This window comes from Aplysia californica, unplaced genomic scaffold (genome assembly GCF_000002075.1).
Source record: "Aplysia californica isolate F4 #8 unplaced genomic scaffold, AplCal3.0 scaffold00287, whole genome shotgun sequence".
In the NCBI taxonomy this organism is placed as follows: Eukaryota; Metazoa; Mollusca; class Gastropoda; order Aplysiida; family Aplysiidae; genus Aplysia; species Aplysia californica.
Genome location: NW_004797557.1, coordinates 320,602 through 338,074, shown reverse-complemented (window position 1 = coordinate 338,074; position 17,473 = coordinate 320,602). Strand labels below are relative to the sequence as shown.

Sequence of the window (17,473 nt, the reverse complement as noted above, 5' to 3'; positions counted from 1 at the left end):
TCACCAACATATCTTTCCATTGCTGGCAATGTTTAAAAGCAGGTTCCCCTTTCATTGCTACTAGATCTATAATTCAATTAATTTGTCATCGCACCATTGATAGCAGGCAAACATAGGAATAATAAATAGTTCAAAATACAGTTGCCCAGCGTATACCCTAATTTTTTCTCAATTTTTATGTTTGAATGTCGCCTATCACAACCTCGGAACACCACTTCGAATTATTCTTGATTTTACCTACGGCTGAAACGGGGCGGGCCGATCGCCCGACTCAATTGCCTGAAACTGAAAACAAACATGTTTGTTTTTGAGGCGACCGAGTCGGGCGATCAGCCCGATCCCATCCGTAGTGGGCACCCCGTATCAGCATAATATAAATTTCTTTCATCGCGGCCCTTATATCGCGTTCACGTGCCGTAGAATCTTTGCATTGATAATTTTTCTAAATCTAGACAAATTCGAAAAAAAAAGTTTCTGAAAGTCATTTTCTAAGATCACAAGTTAATTTACTTGATCAACGCACAGATTTTCCTGCTGCGGCAACAATCCGAAGATAGACAGAAGGAATGAGTGAATGATAGAAAGGAGGAAATTGGCACAAAAAGTTCGTCAGATTTTGATCCATCTCCAGGTTGTTGTTTTCAAATCCCTTTAACTGCGAGCATTTCGCTCTTGGCAGCGCAATGCCTCCCTCAAGTAACCACATGTCCTTGTCATCTGGTCAGCGCCAGAGTAGTGCAGGCTTTGTAGGTCTGTAGGTGTGCGTAGGAGCATGCGTCGAAGAACTGCCAGGTTTGGGCAGTGAAGGAGAAGATGTTCAATGGTCTCCTCGTGATAGTCACAGTGTCTGCAATGGGGTTCCCACATGGGGTTAATTCTATTTATGTGCTTGTTGGTGTGTAAGTGTCCTGTGCGCCCTCTGAAGATCAAAGTCTGATCAGCTCTACATAAGAGATTCGATGGGTCTTTGGGGTTGGGTTTTTTCATGTACCCGAAGAGAGATCTTCCTGTTTCTGCGTTGGCCCATCTGTTTAGCCACTCGTCTCTGCTTTTGGCTTGGATGATCCCTCTGCAGGCCTGTAAAGAGGCGGCTGTGTCTGTCTGGGGCAGGCCTGCTCCAGTCTTTGATAGCTGGTCTGCAGTCTCATTCCCTGGTACTCCAGAATGGCCAGGCACCCACTGCAGTGTGACCCGGACGCCATAGGTAGTGCCCATCTGTTTTACAAGGCTGAGAATGTTCCCGTCCTTTCTGTAGTCTCCTCCTCCCTTGACGGCTTGGAGTAGTGACATTGAGTCAGAGAAGACAACAACATCCCCTGGTGTTACTGCGCCTTAAAAAATTCTTGGGTGATCTGCTCCAGGGTCTTTACTATGGTCTCAAGGTAAAAAATGTACCGTCAACCAACCCGCAATGAAAGCATGGGGCATAGCTGAATAATGGCCGATTGCAGGAAATGCGTAATCTGGAAGGTTTCCATAACTTTAACTGTTGCCGAGAGAAATTTCCGTAACTTATACAAGATGACACGAAGGCGAGTACGGAATTTCGGCAGTCCTGCGTTGTCGCAGCTTTTTTACGGAGGGAGTTGATTATGATGGAGGAACAAGTACGGAACTGGCAGAAAGTACGGATTTCCGTAAAAATACGGAAGAGTGGAAGCACTGGTCTCAGCAGAAAGACAATACGCTAGTAAGAAGACGAGAGACTTAGTTTGAGTAAAGACAACTTAGTCAACGTTAACACAATAACAGACAGAAAAAAGAAAAGAGCTGTCACAAGTTATCCAAATTGAAAATAACAATAACTTTAATAATAATAATAATTGCTTTTACATAGTGCATATTCATGCTCAAGAGCGTGCTCTATGCGCTTTACAACTATTATTACCCCAGCAGACCTTCTGAGAACACTCAGAAACATTCTCGGCTTCCGCAGAAGCATACAGTGCAAGCTGCGGATTTCACGCGCTCAAACACTATCAAACTGACAAGATCGTTCACTGTCTATAGCCGGGTACCCGTTTCCACCTGGGTGAAGTGAGGAATATTTGCGCAAAGTGTCTTTCCCAAGGACACAACGTCGGGTCCTTGACGGGATTCGAACCCACGACCTTACGGTTGCGAGTCCGAGAGCCTAACCACTAGGTCACCGACGCCTGATTCATAGGGAGAGTAAGAAAAACACTAGAGTAACTCATTTTTCCTGAGACAGTGACAACATGTGCACCTCATAATCATCATGGGGGGGGGGAGGTGTTGTCACAACTTCAGTTGGTGAGCGAATTAATTCATTTGCACACCCATCCCATTAACTATAAACTTCAAACACTTTAAGCTTCAGGGCAGCACAAAATACAGATGTCGGCTACAGCCATATAGGGGAAGAAGAGGAGAGACAAGAAGACAGGAAGGTCTTACCCGGTCAAGAACAAGTCTTTGGTGACATTGGCAGGGGCCGTGTTCTTCCCACCCTGGATAGGCCACTCCTGAAAGAGAGCAGAAAAACTTTATGATACACAAAATAGAGGTATCGAATTAAAAAGAAGATGTTAACCACACTGGAGCAACCACCAAGGGTATGGGAATACTCATTGAAATGACACAAATGAGGACATACAAACACTAGCAACTAGCCTTCCAGTACACACAATACCATTACACATTGCAATTCATCGCTCCAGTACACACTTCACCACTGAACACTTCAGCAAGTCACCCACTAGCACACTCTACACCACTACACACAGCTGTGACTCACCCTTCAGTATACAGTGCATACTGCTGTGATTCACCCACCAGTACAAATTACACCACTGCACACTGCTGAGGCTAAATTCCAGCATACACTACACACTGCTGTGATTTAATTCCACCATACACTACACACTGCTGTAACAAAATTCCAGGATACACTACACACAGCTGTGACTAAATCCCAGCATATACTACACACTGACGTAACTAACCCTGCGAGAAAAGTTCTTGGCCTGGTTGTCCCCAGCATCTGAAATCTTCTGCCAGAGCTGCTGTGGCACATTGGCAATGTGCTGGGAGCAAGTGATGGCTGAGGAGTGGACACTGGTCAGGTAGGGTAGGTGGAAGGAGGGCCAGGACTCCGACTCAAGGTCCAGCACCACCAGCTCCTCCTCAGCCAGGATGAGGAGAGCATGAGGGTCATCACGTCCTGTAAAATAAGGGATTGGGTTATTTATCTCTTGACTCTTGGAAAAAAAAGAGAAGCGCATCAGCAAAATAGCCACCATTTAGAACAGGGAAAAGACACGATAGACAGGCACAAACAACAGAGGAAAAAAAAAAGGAATTGGACCTACCACGGGCACCCTCCAACCACCAACCAGAGGGTTGGCGAGCTGTGGGAACATTAATTTGAGGAACATGAAACAATCTAGTTCACGTGTCAAGTTAACATATATGCACAACACATGAAGAGGATGAGAAAACTCATTTCATTAATAATTTTCAGATATCAAAGACATATCATGAGCAAGATGTGATAATGGACTCCACCTTTCTCTTAGACAGACATATAAGGCAGGGATTGTCTAAGCCTGGAACCTTTGTGCACAATCATGAAAGGCAGAACAACATATTGACAATATCACAGGAGAGGCACAAGCGGAAAATGACACACTTCTACAACCCGAATGATGAACCTTACATGAAAGAGAAAAAAATTTCCAAAAAGAACATTTTGAGAAATGACACAAAATCATTTTATTCGCGCTAAAGACATCTAACAAAATAATGTCAATCTTCAAAGACCGTTTTACCCACCATTGTCAATGGCATCTTTTTCCTCAGCTCGGCACACCGTGAGAAAGTCCACCACTCTGGATGTGAGCTCAGCCACAATGTGGTTTTCTCCCTGCATGATGCTCACTGTGTGGCGGTCACCATAGCTGGCCCGGGGCATCCCACCAGAGAAAATCATCATTGGTTCGCTGAGGGGGAAAGAGAGAAAAGAATACAGAGGACTCATCAGTATTACGCTTTATAGCAAATCGTCAAACACACAACTGGAAAATGCCAACAGATACTCTGTGCATGCACTATACACATACACACCCCAAACACACAGTCAAACCCACACACTTTCACTAATCAGAGCGGCAATTTGGGTGCTTATGTAAGCGTATGTGCAGTTTAAAGCACAAGTGTTGAGTACTTTTCTTACAAACGGTGTGAGTGAGTGTGTCAGAAAGAAAGACAGTGTGTTTGTGTGCATTATGAATTAGCCGATATTCATCAACAGTAAATGAAAATAAACAAACTACAAGACTGACAGACAAGGGTCAGATGTCAGTCAGACTAAGGACTCTGAAAACAAATGGACATGGCTAAGTTGTAATCCATGATGAGTTAGCGTTACAAAAGTCCCTTTTGTACAGGAACAACACATAAGGCTACAAAGACACAGAAAAGCAAGCAAGAGCACAGAACACTGGAGCCCCCACCACCCACACATAAAATTTATTTCACCATGTGTTCACAGACAATGGAGGAAAGCAGGAATATCAACTTGGTCTTGTTTTGACTACCAATATCCTCTTGAAGGTCAAGGGAAACAAAAGGGAAACCTTCTTGATCTATTGACAACAAACAGAGAACCACAGGTCAGGGCTCAAGATACTTTCGGAACAGGCATAAACCCAACCACAGAAAAAAACTTACTTTTTTGTCTGTTTCCAGTGAAGCTTGTGGATGGCTTTACATGGGAATGGACCTGAAATGTGAACAAAGAAACATGTCAAACATAAAAAAATTAATTGCTTTCCTTCAGTGTCTACTCAAGTGACACTTTTGAAAAGATTATTCAACTTTACATAATTAACAACACTTACAAAAATCAAGAACCAAAGTAATCTATGAAAATAACAATATCAAATCATTCCCATTAAGCATCTATCATCACCAACAGCGAAACTCATCATTTGCTTACAACCAATATCATTTGTGGAAATTGAGAAATCTTTGCAAGAATTGATAGCATGTACAGTGAACAGACTGCACAATAAATAAGAACAAGTTGCCATGAAAAAGGCAAAGATGATCTGCCAACCACTAATGATAACTTACCAAAGGAGAGACCTGACAGACAATGGACTTTGTTTTGTTTGTTTTGGTAAGTGTTTTTACGGCGCTCGCAACTGCATAAGGTCATATGAATGCGGAACACACCTAATATTTTCAGGCAATGGACTTTGAGGTTAAACTCAACACAGAGGGGACAACAGACTTTGAGACTGGGCAAAAGAAGGTGAAACCAACCCTTACCATAAGGTGTTGTGGCCGGTTCTTTGGGCTCTGATGGCTCATTCACATTCCATACAATGAAGCTTCCATCATTGTGAGCGCTGATGAACTCCTCCCCATTTCTGTTCCAGGTCAGGGACTCCAGTTGCTAAAAGAAAGACAATTTTGTAGAAAAATTTCCATAAAAAGTATATTGCTAGTTTGCTATTGACTAGTATGGCCAAGCAACTCAATAAATCTTTTGATACAAAGTTCAGTTTATCCAAGTTCATTAAGCTTAGCTGTGCAAGCATAGATACACACACAGCTATATATAACTTCAGACTAGGCCTTCACACACATTCTTGTTTGCTATTCTTAGTCTACAGACATCCACATTGCTATTCTTAGTCTACAGACACCCATTCTGGATCTACAGACACCCAAGTTGGTAACCTTTGCCTTCAACACCCACACTGGCATCCTTTTTCAACAAGCATGCACACACACACACTACTGTGACAGTCATGTACTCACCTGTGTAGCATTGAACGTCTTCTCTGGCGAGTTCTCCACCGTGTTCCACAACACGATCAGACCTCTGTTAAAGCCTATCAGTACCTGGGGGAAACACAGAAACTCACAATGACCTACATGATAAAAGCACATACTCGACAACACTTACAAGATAATATCTATATTTAAATAACTACCAAGCCTTTTTTTAGCACTTCATGAAAGTCCCTATCCTCTTCTTAATCTACCCATGCTAGGAAAATGCCCCACTAGATTTTACACATGCCAAAAGAATGTGTCTTCAGTAACCCTTTCAAAACGTAACTGCTTTATTTCCCTTTTAAGTCATACATGTTAAGAAATTGACTGACTCAAGACCAATTTGCAGCAGAGCTAATTATTAACTATCGTAACTATTCAGAGAAAACAGTGTCGAGAGTTGACATTACCTTGTCTGCCTGGACTGGGTTGTTTGCCACAGCTTCCACAGCCCCGGGGTTCACTTTGAAATCTTCTGGAACGCTGGAGGAGAAATATCAGATAAATGTTAACTGTTTTCGTTAAAAAAACAAGGGCATTCAGACTCTTATTTAATACACCGGAGAACATTTACTCCATAAAGGTCAATGTTTTCTAAAAAAACAGGGACAACTATAAATGTACTTAGTTTTTTAGTAAGAGTTTTACGGCACTTGCAACACAATAAAGTCATATAAAAGCCGAAGATTAGAGGTGTTACTTGAGAGTAACAAACACAAAAAGGAGGAGAGATCAGAACGATATATGTTTGATAGGAAAGAAGGAGTGAGGCACACCAGAGCACCTGCCAATCACCCACTTACAAATGTTTTAACAAACTGACAGAGTAATAAGAGATATGGGCGAGTGATTTCTATGAGAAACCAGGACATTTTGTTTCAGGATGCACAAAGGGAAACAGAAGCAGTCAGGCCTGGCTTAATCAGGTGATACCATACAATACAGTTGTGGAGGTGAACATTAAAAAAACGGAAAAGACAAGGATTAAGTTACATTTCAACAGGAATACACGTGAATAACGGTAACACTGAAAAGAAATATATGAGTAGACCAAACAAGAGCAACCATCAACCATCCATTAACTTATCAAGAGTCTCACTTCTGAATTATGGAGTCCAGGTTGACCACAGCAGACTCAGTGAGCGTCTTGGCGTCCAGCAGATGAATATTGCCTGTTTCTGTGCCCACATACAGGGTGGTTCCATCTGCACTCTGGCTGCACGTAGACATGCTCTTGATCTTCCTGGAACAATAGAAATAGACATACAATACGGCCTATAGTTAGAGTACTTCATGTACAGAGCACATCATGTCAACATGCTCTTCACTTTACCGAAACAACAAATACACATTATATCTTATTCACACGCTCTTTATGTTTATCTTCCAGGAAACAAGACACAATACAGTTAAGACTATAAGAATACTTCAAGCACACAGTACATACATCACATTAACATGCTCTGTATCTTATTCGAATAACAGAAGATACAATATAATGCATGGAAGCGCATACACTATCATACGTTCTCCATCTAACTGAAAGAAAGACACATACCAGCATAAAAGTACATTATGCACAGAGTACATCAAATTTGATAGCGTTACAACGCATCTCTGACACATATCCATTCACACATACAAACACCCACAAACAATCAATACAGAACAAGGTATTTAGTGACGGGTGAACCCACACAAGAGGAATTCGGGGGTCTAGAAAAAAAAAATAGTTCAAGGTGTACACAGAAACAAAACAGAAAAAGAACATTTAAGGTTTTCACTGTTGATGTTAGGTTACAGCTTACAGCTAGATCATGTGACAAATGGCTGCATTCAGCCAGTAAAAAAAACCAGGACAATTAAACAGAAATAAAAGTAACAGGGGCATGCCACAACAACTGAAACTACCCATTTCAGAGCAAACTAAGAGAAGTATAGTTCAGACTGAAACACACAACCTCTGAAAACAAGAGCAGAACAGTAAGATACAAACATTCACAGGCTATTAGAGGAAAGAATTTCTTTAAAAACTAACACTTCAAACCTGTCCGAACAAAGTGGCCCCCTACCAAACAAGAACTCATAGAATTTTAGTTTTAGTACAGGTTTTACGGCGCTCGCAACTACATAAGGTCATGTGAACACCAGATGATTAGAGGTGTTACAACAGAGTTACAAACATTGGAAAAAAAGAAGGGGAGATAAGGACGATAGATGTTTGATAGGAAAGAAGAAGCAAACCACAAGAGGGCACCTGCCAACCACCCATGAACTCACAGAATGTCAAAAGGAAGCTTTTCAAAACCAAATAGAGAGTCAGTTATGCCTTTCTTTAAAATAAAAAAAAATACTACTACTAAAAAAGGCACCCACAGTGTGTCAGAGCCAAGGCGCTTCTCCTCCAGTATACAAGAGTCTTGGGTGTTATTGACTTCCCAAAGATGTAAAGAACCATCGCTGCACACGGAGATGAGCCTGCCCTGAAAGAGACATAACACACAATATTGTGCACATTACCAAACACACACAAACCTGTCTACAAAATAATATACAAGCTAGAATTTTATATATGGCAAACACCGACACATAGAGAATTGTAACATACTAGACAAAAAATACTAACTTGTAATAGACAAAAAGACTAATATCATGACTAAGTACATCTGCAAATCTGTTTCTCTGTAACTCTGTGTGGGGACAAAACTTTACCTGTATATAAAATTTAAGTTATCAAAACAACAACCTACATGAAGGCAGATCATACAAACATCTCACTATATCTCAGAAAAGTGACTGTTCCTGAATATGTCCACACTGAAACCTTCGTTAAGATTATGAACTATGCCATCGTCACTACACAATTGCGTACAACCTGGGTAAAACTATGGGCACACCTATGATAGAACAGCAAGTAAGCCAGCCTACCAGGGGATCTATCATCTAGATGTCATCCACAAAATCAAAAATTTTCCCCATAACATTTTACTTTCTCTTTTGTGTCATTGTCAACAATAATCTAGAGTGAAAACATTATTTATAATAACTCCTTAAGTAGGGCCTGCTTCCAAAAGGACCCATCTACATATTTTAAATATGTATAGCAGAACTTTCTTACAATATTAAATGAAACATTGCAGAAAGTTAAATCAAATCCCCGTTTTATGTGGTGTGGTACAGTTGAGGGCAATAAGATTTTTCTTCACAGAGGGGTAAAAGCTACCACTTGAGCACAATTTGATCAAATCCTACATAATCAAACATGTTCCATTTCTCGGTCACAACTAGTTTCAGTTAGATGAACTAATGACCTAACAGCCAATCAAATTACAACTACGTAATGACGGATCAGACCTTTTACTTGCGCATCTACTGCAATAGGCCCTAGTAGACTTGAGGGTCAAATTTGAAAAAGCAAAGCAAAGGCCTCTTTGACATGATGTGAAATGGCCAACACCAACACCCAACCCAGCCCAACCCAAACTGATGATGCATTTGTTCAAGGGGCATCCCTCCTGAAACTGCAACAATCCCTTTGTCAACACTAATTCTACAATTAATCCCACAACAGCTTCAAACTACGTTAGATAAAAAGACTTACCTCCTCAGGAATGAAGAACAAACTGGTGACAGAGACGTCCTCATCATGAGCACCTGTGGCCTCAAAACCAGGAGTTCCAAAACTGAGCACAGTGAAGGAAGACAAGGAAGAAAGTGACATGTGAGCAATACATCCACGCATGCCAAAGCCAGCACAGATTCCAGCTAGTCAACATCCTAACCACAGCTTCAAAAAATCAGATTTCAAAATTTTCGTATGATCACATCTATCTGCTATAAACTTCCCAAATAGAACAATCAGAACGTTTTTAACTTTTAACAAAATGTAATGTCCCGCACAAGCCATAGATACCCCCTGAACCTAACTCAGCGAATGAAAAGAAGGCAAAAGACAGCATTGAGCCTTAACAGCACAGGAAGCAACAAACAACCCCCCCCCCCAACCACAGTGACATCAATTACTGAGAGGTGTTTCAGCATAGTGACAATGAAGTCCTTTAAATGACTGTCTATACAAGAGAGCTACATAATATATAAGGTCAAGGATACATTTTGATCGCTCCAGATTTAGTGCCGACCGCAAGAAGTTGCAACTTCGGGTCGTAGGCCACCGCGGTGGGTTTGCTGGGGAAGCCATGCTCTACACACTGAGGACACATCACAGAACAACTATTAGTCCAACAATACAGGCAAATATTTATTGAGAGAGAAAATTCAGAAATAAAAACTATCACAGCAAAATGCAAAGAAATAAATATTACATGGTCTTCCAATTAACAGACATATATGTGAGGCAGCGTGGTGAAATCAAGCTCTTGTCAAAATAATGTAATGTAATCCAGGAAACCGGCATTTTTCTGGTCGTTGGGCAAATTTTTTCAAAGGTTTTATTTTTGACTCCATACTTTCTCTCTATGCTATGTGATGTGTCCATTTAAGAACACACATTCTGAGTGGATTTTACTTGAAAAATGTTGATCAAAGGAACAAAAAATGAAAATTTGCAGTTTCCAAGGACTCAAGGTTTGGAAGTCACCAAACTTTGGCAGACACTTTCTCGCCAGTTTTTGCTCTGATACCCGCCAATCACCACCTTTACCACAAATATCTCAACTTCTATTCAAGACAGATGACCGTTTTTTACATCAAAATCGAGATAAATAATCAAGCTTTAAGATGAATCAATAACTCCACATGCCCAAAAATTGACGAGTGCCTGATTCCACGCACACCGCAACACATGTTTCTTTCCCCCCCCCTTTTTTCTTCTGAATTTTCTTATAAATTCAATAGCTAGTTGATTATAGACAGCAACTCACGTATTCCACTAACTTTTCCATACATGGACAGGCAAAAAAATCTCCGTTTCAAATAAAATTGTCTCAGGTAGCCTGTACGGGAAGTTTCCATTTAAGAAGGCTGCAAGCAACCCATCCTTATGTCCATCCCATCGACCCTGAAAAAACACTGCGAGGGGACATTGTGCCAAACCATGCCCTTTCACTGGATCAAACCTTTCCGTAAGTGACCCCCAGGATGTTTCTGTGAGTGCCCACTGACTATGAACTGATCATTTACACACCCCACCTTATCACAGGAAGCTCGAAACTGCAATCAATGTCAGGAATCAACTCACTATCAATTAACTTATTATGCTACCAAGGTGTTTCAATCAGGACACAAAAACTCATCAAATCTCAGGCACATAAGACAAGTCTTGCTGAAGAAAATGGTAACCACCACTACAGAAAGGAGGGAAGGAAAAAGAGGAAAAAGACTTAAAAGAAGACAGGAACAGGACATCAGTGGCTGGATTGGAGCAAGTAGCACCACAAACAGAAATAAAGCAACATGTCAAGAGATCATCTCCATACAAAATACAAGCTTCAGCAAGGTATGAATTCTGTACTGTGGAGCTCAGAACTGTGCCCAAAGTATGTTAATCTTCCATTACAATGTATGTTAGCATGTACTAGTACTATACATTGTGGGTAGAAGGTAACACTTGCCACACTGGACCTTGACTTTTTCTTCTGCATGTGTGTGGTACCAGGTGACACATGCAACTTCTGTACTACATCAGACCTGGTCTAATTGTTTGTACTTTTGATAGACATTATTCAGGTCTCAAGAATACAGTCAAACCTGCTCTGGGGGCTCTCACGGCCTAGAGGTTAAGGTGTTTACCTCTCATTCAATAGGTCCTGGGTTCGAATCCGCATAGCAACGGAAAATTTTCTTCTCTAAAATTGTCTCCTTTCATGCTCTGTAACAATGTTCTGTCGTCTGCTTTCGTCTCCACTTTCCGCCCCCACTCCCTCATCTCCTTTGCCCCTCTTCTGAGCTACGGACCCTTTCTGCAACCTTTCTTGTTACTTCATGGCTCCTTCTTACTGCTGTCTTTCAGCCACACACTTGATCTTATGATAGGAAAGATCTACACCTGGCCTTCTCGAACTAGGGCAAAAAGTTTTGGAGGTACTGTGGGCAAGTTGCTTGCGTCAAAGATCCCTTGGTGGTCCAAAACCGATAACAGTAGGCTTCAGCCCCCACCCGCGCAAAATTCAAAATTTCCTACCAACTGAAAATTTTTTAGTTTCCCGCACGTTCATATGACCTTATTTATAATGCAGTTGCGAGTGCCATAAAACACTTGCCATGACAAAAAAAAACAAAAAAACTCTGCTCTAACAGCCACCTGGGAAGACAATTATCTGTGCAAACAACCCCCTCCCCTTGTGGTTTTTTAATTTTTTTAAATTAAGACATTGTCCATGATGCCCACCTGTCTGACATTACCACTTTTCTCCTTAACATTGGGTGGTCACCATGGACAATTTCAACTGTATTTTCGTTCTTTTAAAATTTAAATTCAACATACATGGAATACATAGCATTCAAGAAAACCATTGGGAAAAAAAGTTGTATTACTAAGAGGAGTGTCTGTGTCACTAGTCACTGTTAGTCTACAAAATAGGCTAGGCTACCTTCTGAAACTTGAAAAGCTCCTTCTTCAAACGCTCCCTTTCTTCTCCCTCTTTAGGGGGATGTTTCTTGAAAAACTTCAACATTGCAGGTTTTCACCTGAAAAAGACCATGGACAGTGTCATTTAAAAAAAATCAAGCTCATAAAACTATTCTGTCTCAATTAAAATTAAAGTAGGCCTAAATTTGGTGTCCCCAAATCAACTGTACAGAATATCATGAAGGCCTTATAAGCTTTTAAATACACCATACTATAATATCGTCTTTACACACCAAAAAAAAAAAAACTAGACTAGAGTGCAATGTTGGATTTTGGTGCCAACACCAACTGCTCCTGTTTTAAGAGACAAAGCTACTCAGGTCAGGATGAAGGCTAGTGCCAGATTGGTCAGAGAAAAGCATAGACGACATACAGGGTTGGGTTGATTTAAATCAGTTGATTTTTTAAATTTAAATCAACTTGATTTTTAAAATAAAAATCAGTGATTTAAATCACTGTTTTAAAAATTTATTTTTATTCAGTTTTTACATATTTCAACATTCAGAATTCCTTTCCTTGGTTTCATAAAACAGATATAAGGTTAAGTAGACTAATATAACCATGCTTAAAAGTCTGCTTTCCCTCCTTTCATTGTAAAATAATACAGTATTCAATTTACTTTTTTTTCTATAATTGAAATCAGAGCTGGGTTGATTTAAATCAGTTGATTTTTAAAAATTTTAATCAACTTGATTTTAAAAATAACTATCAGTGATTTAAATAACTTTTTTAAAAATGTATTCAGTTTTTACATATTTCAACATTCAGAATTCCTTTCCTTGGTTTTATTAAACAGATAAAAGGTTTAGTAGACTAATATAATCATGCTTAAAAGTCTGCTTTCCCCCCTGTCACTGTAAAATAATACAGTATTCAATTGACTTTTTTTCCATAATTGAAATCAGGGTTGGGTTGATTTAAATCAGGTCGATTTAAATCAGTTGATTTTAAAAAATGTAAATCAACTTGATTTTAAAAATAAAACTCAGTGATTTAAATCACTTTTTAAAAAATGTACTCTGTTTTTACATCTTTAAACATTCAGATTTCCTTTCCTTGGTTTTATAAAACAGTATAAGGTTTAGTAGACTAATTTAATCATGCTTAAAAGTCTGCTTTCCCTCCTGTTACTGTAAAATAATAGAGTATTCAATTTCCTTTTTTTTTCATAATTGAAATTAACATTTTCTTTTTCTTTTTAGACAAACACAAGCGCGCGCACACACACACACACTGTAATAAAATGCAAGTTTATCTATACACAATTACCCCCCCCCCCCCCTCCCCTTCCTTTTAGACTGACATTTTCTTCATTTTTTGTCTGTAGCCATAATTCACTGATATATATAGCAGATTAAGGCTTTCTTTTGCGGTTGCTTAAATTAATCATTAGTTAAAATAAAGACCAATGCATTTTGCGCTAAAAGAACATAATTTTAGCAACCAAAAATCCCCAACTGGGTCGACATTTTTTTTTTAATTAAAAAAATATAAAAAATCCGATTTAAATTTTAAAAATCTTGATTTAACTTTAAAAAATCGATTTTTTAAATTTTTATTTAAAAAATCAAAAAAATCACCAACCCTGAGGACAGAGTGCATTGAGTCATACATAACTTTATTGACCAAACCAACATAACTGCATGTACTGTAATAATAATATAATTATAATAATTTATTCATCAATTATCATAGTCCATCAATATCTGACAATGACCAATCATCAAAGCATATCTGCAAAAAAGAAAATTCCTGAAAATATGCCTATCAATTCAATAATATAACCAAATTAGTCCAATGGATTTCAACCACTTGTCTCATTATTAATGAACTTAAAAAACAAAGTATTATAAGAGCCCAAAATATAGGTAGAGTCTAAATACTTTCAGTCCTGCACACAGATGCCCGATTCGGGGATCAAACTGCAGTATTGTTTGCTGCAGTTCACACATAAAGCCACCAGAACTGTCGCAAATCAATTATTCTCAAGAAAATTTCAAACCTAACTCAGTTACTAACCTTAAAATATCATCATATGTGGGTTAAAACAGGGGGGCATGCCCTGTAACACCAGTTGTTTTTTTTACCCGGTAAGATTGAACTTTGGTACACCCAACACTGAACGAAGCCGAAACTACTTTTGAGCCTCGCTGTGCAATGGTCTGTTCTTATGCTATTGTTTTGCATCTATATATGTTTTTTTTTTAACTCTTGTCCTGCGTCTGAGCTGAGATGCGAATCTTATCAGCAACCGATTGCGTCGGACGTGCCGGGCAGGCCACCGGTGTCACTCAGTGTGTACTGTTGGTCAACAGCGCGCGCGCCGGGAAACGTGTGTTTCCGCCATGGATACCGTGGGAGTGTGTTAATTAATCGATGATGAAAATAACGCTATATATATCTTTCATAGCTATTTATAAAGTGTTACAAACACATATCATGAATAACCCCCTCTCACAAGCTGATAAGACTAAGACATTACGAGTAGCTATGCCCATTCGAACAACCTTTCTAGATGCACTCGCTCTTGTTGTTATGAATGACCTGAGGGAATTTATATATGTAGATCTAGGTCAGTTTTGGACTCAAATTGTTCTTTGTACCTGCACAACAATGGTATTCAAAACTATCAAACAAGCTTAATTTTAATCAGGTAGTATCATTTCATACAAAATCAAGCTCATTTGAAAGATTTTGTTTAGAAAAATGGAAATCTTGTTTCCTGCTATCCTTTCGAGCTCCTCATTTCTAAGTGGGTCAATTTCTTCTCTAATTTCATTGGACGAACATCTAGAGCTACCAACTTGGCATGTTTTGAATGAGACGTATGCCTCGATTACGAACCAACGCAGGCTGTTCTAGAAGAAGGCCACAAACAAACAAACTCATGCAGACTGATGCACACACACTTGACCTGCGTAAATGGGGATCTGTCTCGGGACCCGAATTTCACGTAAGATGATGTGTGGTGTGCGTGCGCTGAGCCAGGGGCTAGACTGACTCGGGACCAGAACGTAGGCGAGGTGCCGAAATAGGCTTATCAGGCAACATAAACCCGGCCCCCGAAGGACGAGGGTTAATTTAATTAGGCCTATTATTGTTGCAGGGGCTTGGCCCCCCTGAAACCACCCCACTAACAGGGGGGCTAGTTCCCCTGAGACCCTCCACTGTTGTTATGGCCAGTGCTCATATGTAAACTCTGGTCCACCAAAGTTCAATCCAGCCACACACACAGTGAAACGTGGAAGAGTGTAACAAAGTAATCAAAGTTGAAGTTGAACATAAAGAAACCTAGATCTAGATCTAGATCTAGATCTAATCTAGATCTAGATCTATCTAGAATCTAGATCTAGATCTAGATCTAGATCTAGTAGAATCTAGCAGACTAAACTAAGTAGGCTGGCAGATCTAGATCTAGATCTAGATCTAGAATCTAGTAGATTAGATCTACATCTAGATCTAGATCTAGATCTAGATCTAGATCTAGCAGTAGGTCTAGATCTAGATATCTAGATCTAGAATCTAGATTAGATCTAGATCTACATCTAGATATAATCTATATATCTAGAATCTAGATCTAGAATCTAGATCTAGATCTAGCTCTAGCTAGATCTAGATATCTAGATCTAGATCTAGAATCTAGTCCTAGATCTAGATCTAGCAGTAGGCTACTGCTAAGACGAAGGGCACTACAAGACCTCTTAGATTATATCTTTTAACGAGAGAATCTACACATAGATCTAGATCTAGATCTAGATCTAGATTTAAATCTAGATCAAATCCCTCAATTTAGAACCAGAACCTACTTGATCCACACTTCAAACAGTCGAACAGCATTGTCAACAAAGCGGGGCGCGGGAGAGGGGTGGGTGTGGGGGGAGAAAGTAGCAAAAGATGAAGAATGACTTAGAAACACGGATGGTCAAGTCTGCGTAAAAGGTAATAACACCACAGTAAAGTTGATGAACAAAATCACGAAACACATGCCAAGCTCTCATTTCGTCAACTAACGTAAAAGTAAAGCATTCACTCGACGGCAAAGCGCACGGATGCGTCATCGGGCGAAACTGGACGCCATTCAACGATTCAAAATGGTCAGCAGAAGGGATGGGGGAGCGGTGTCTGGACTGTGCCAGACCTTACAAACGAGCAAAATAAAAAAAAATACCTTCAGTCAATGTGTTGTTTCAAGAGTACTATGAAATGGAAAGTAATCCGCTTCTGGAAGAAGCCACGAAATTGAAAATTTTCAAAATCTTGGTACCGCTCCTTGTTTATTCGAACGTGCCAAGCAAGCAGACAAAACCCAAGAGAGTTGTGATGGTTGGCCAGGTTTAACCAAGAAGACGAGATACAATTATATTTAACGACCGCGGCACGATCAGCTTTTTGCGGGGCAGTAAGGGAGGGGGAAGGGACAAGTCATCATAGATGTACACTGTTTAAAAAGGAGATAACTCTATGCAGGTCATATAACTTATCAGCTTTAATCCTGTTTACACAGAGTCAAAAGCACCAGTCATTCAAGGTATGAGATGGGATTTACGTTCACCAAAGAAATATATGGCATCATGTGCTCGTTTTTCTCTCTTATTACTTAATTCTGAGAGCCAAAGCTCGTTTTCCTTTTTCTGATAAAATGTAAACAGGTTAGCTTTAAAATACTGTGGATTATAATGAAAACCTCAGTAGAAATAGAGTTAACATATTTGTACTTAAACAACAACTCTACTTCTGTAGCAGCCACACTGGAAAGGCCCGTTGTTATCACACTACTAGCCTAAAGCTACAGGTAAAACTAATTGATTCTTTTTCTACGCCATAAAGATATTACATGTGTATATGGTTTGGGGTGGGGGTGGGCAAAAATGTGTATTAATATTAGCTAAAATAAAAATAAAATCATGATTGAACGCAAATTTGGCGTACATTGTGCAAATGACAAGCCGGCAATGTGTCGTGGGTAAGCTGAACACAGACGCGGAAGTGAAATTACTACGCTAGACACTGTGTAGCAAAAAACTCTACGTCTACTTTTACCAATGCTTTATGTTTCCTTGCCTTTTATTCTATTACAAT

The 17,473-nt window shown here is 39.7% G+C and overlaps 1 protein-coding gene across 3 annotated transcripts in view; it reads right to left on the bottom strand.

The window, feature by feature from the left end:
• Positions 1-16,736, bottom strand: part of LOC101845937 (lethal(2) giant larvae protein homolog 1) — a 34,655-nt gene extending 17,919 nt beyond the window's left edge. For 2 of the 3 annotated variants that reach the window (XM_013084344.2, XM_013084346.2), the window contains exons 1-13: positions 16,563-16,736; positions 12,357-12,453; positions 9,919-10,016; positions 9,410-9,491; positions 8,185-8,291; positions 6,908-7,051; positions 6,219-6,291; positions 5,791-5,874; positions 5,296-5,422; positions 4,693-4,744; positions 3,796-3,962; positions 2,967-3,184; positions 2,419-2,486 (exon numbers count right to left, since the gene is read on the bottom strand). In XM_013084344.2, the coding sequence (XP_012939798.1) occupies positions 2,419-2,486; positions 2,967-3,184; positions 3,796-3,962; positions 4,693-4,744; positions 5,296-5,422; positions 5,791-5,874; positions 6,219-6,291; positions 6,908-7,051; positions 8,185-8,291; positions 9,410-9,491; positions 9,919-10,016; positions 12,357-12,440 (1,304 nt within the window). In that variant the 5' untranslated portion in view covers positions 12,441-12,453; positions 16,563-16,736. Of the gene's footprint in view, positions 1-2,418; positions 2,487-2,966; positions 3,185-3,795; positions 3,963-4,692; positions 4,745-5,295; positions 5,423-5,790; positions 5,875-6,218; positions 6,292-6,907; positions 7,052-8,184; positions 8,292-9,409; positions 9,492-9,918; positions 10,017-12,356; positions 12,454-16,200; positions 16,225-16,562 lie in introns of those variants that run through there. The other variant, XM_035970567.1, reaches the window with a different exon arrangement.
• Positions 16,737-17,473: the final 737 nt, after the last annotated feature.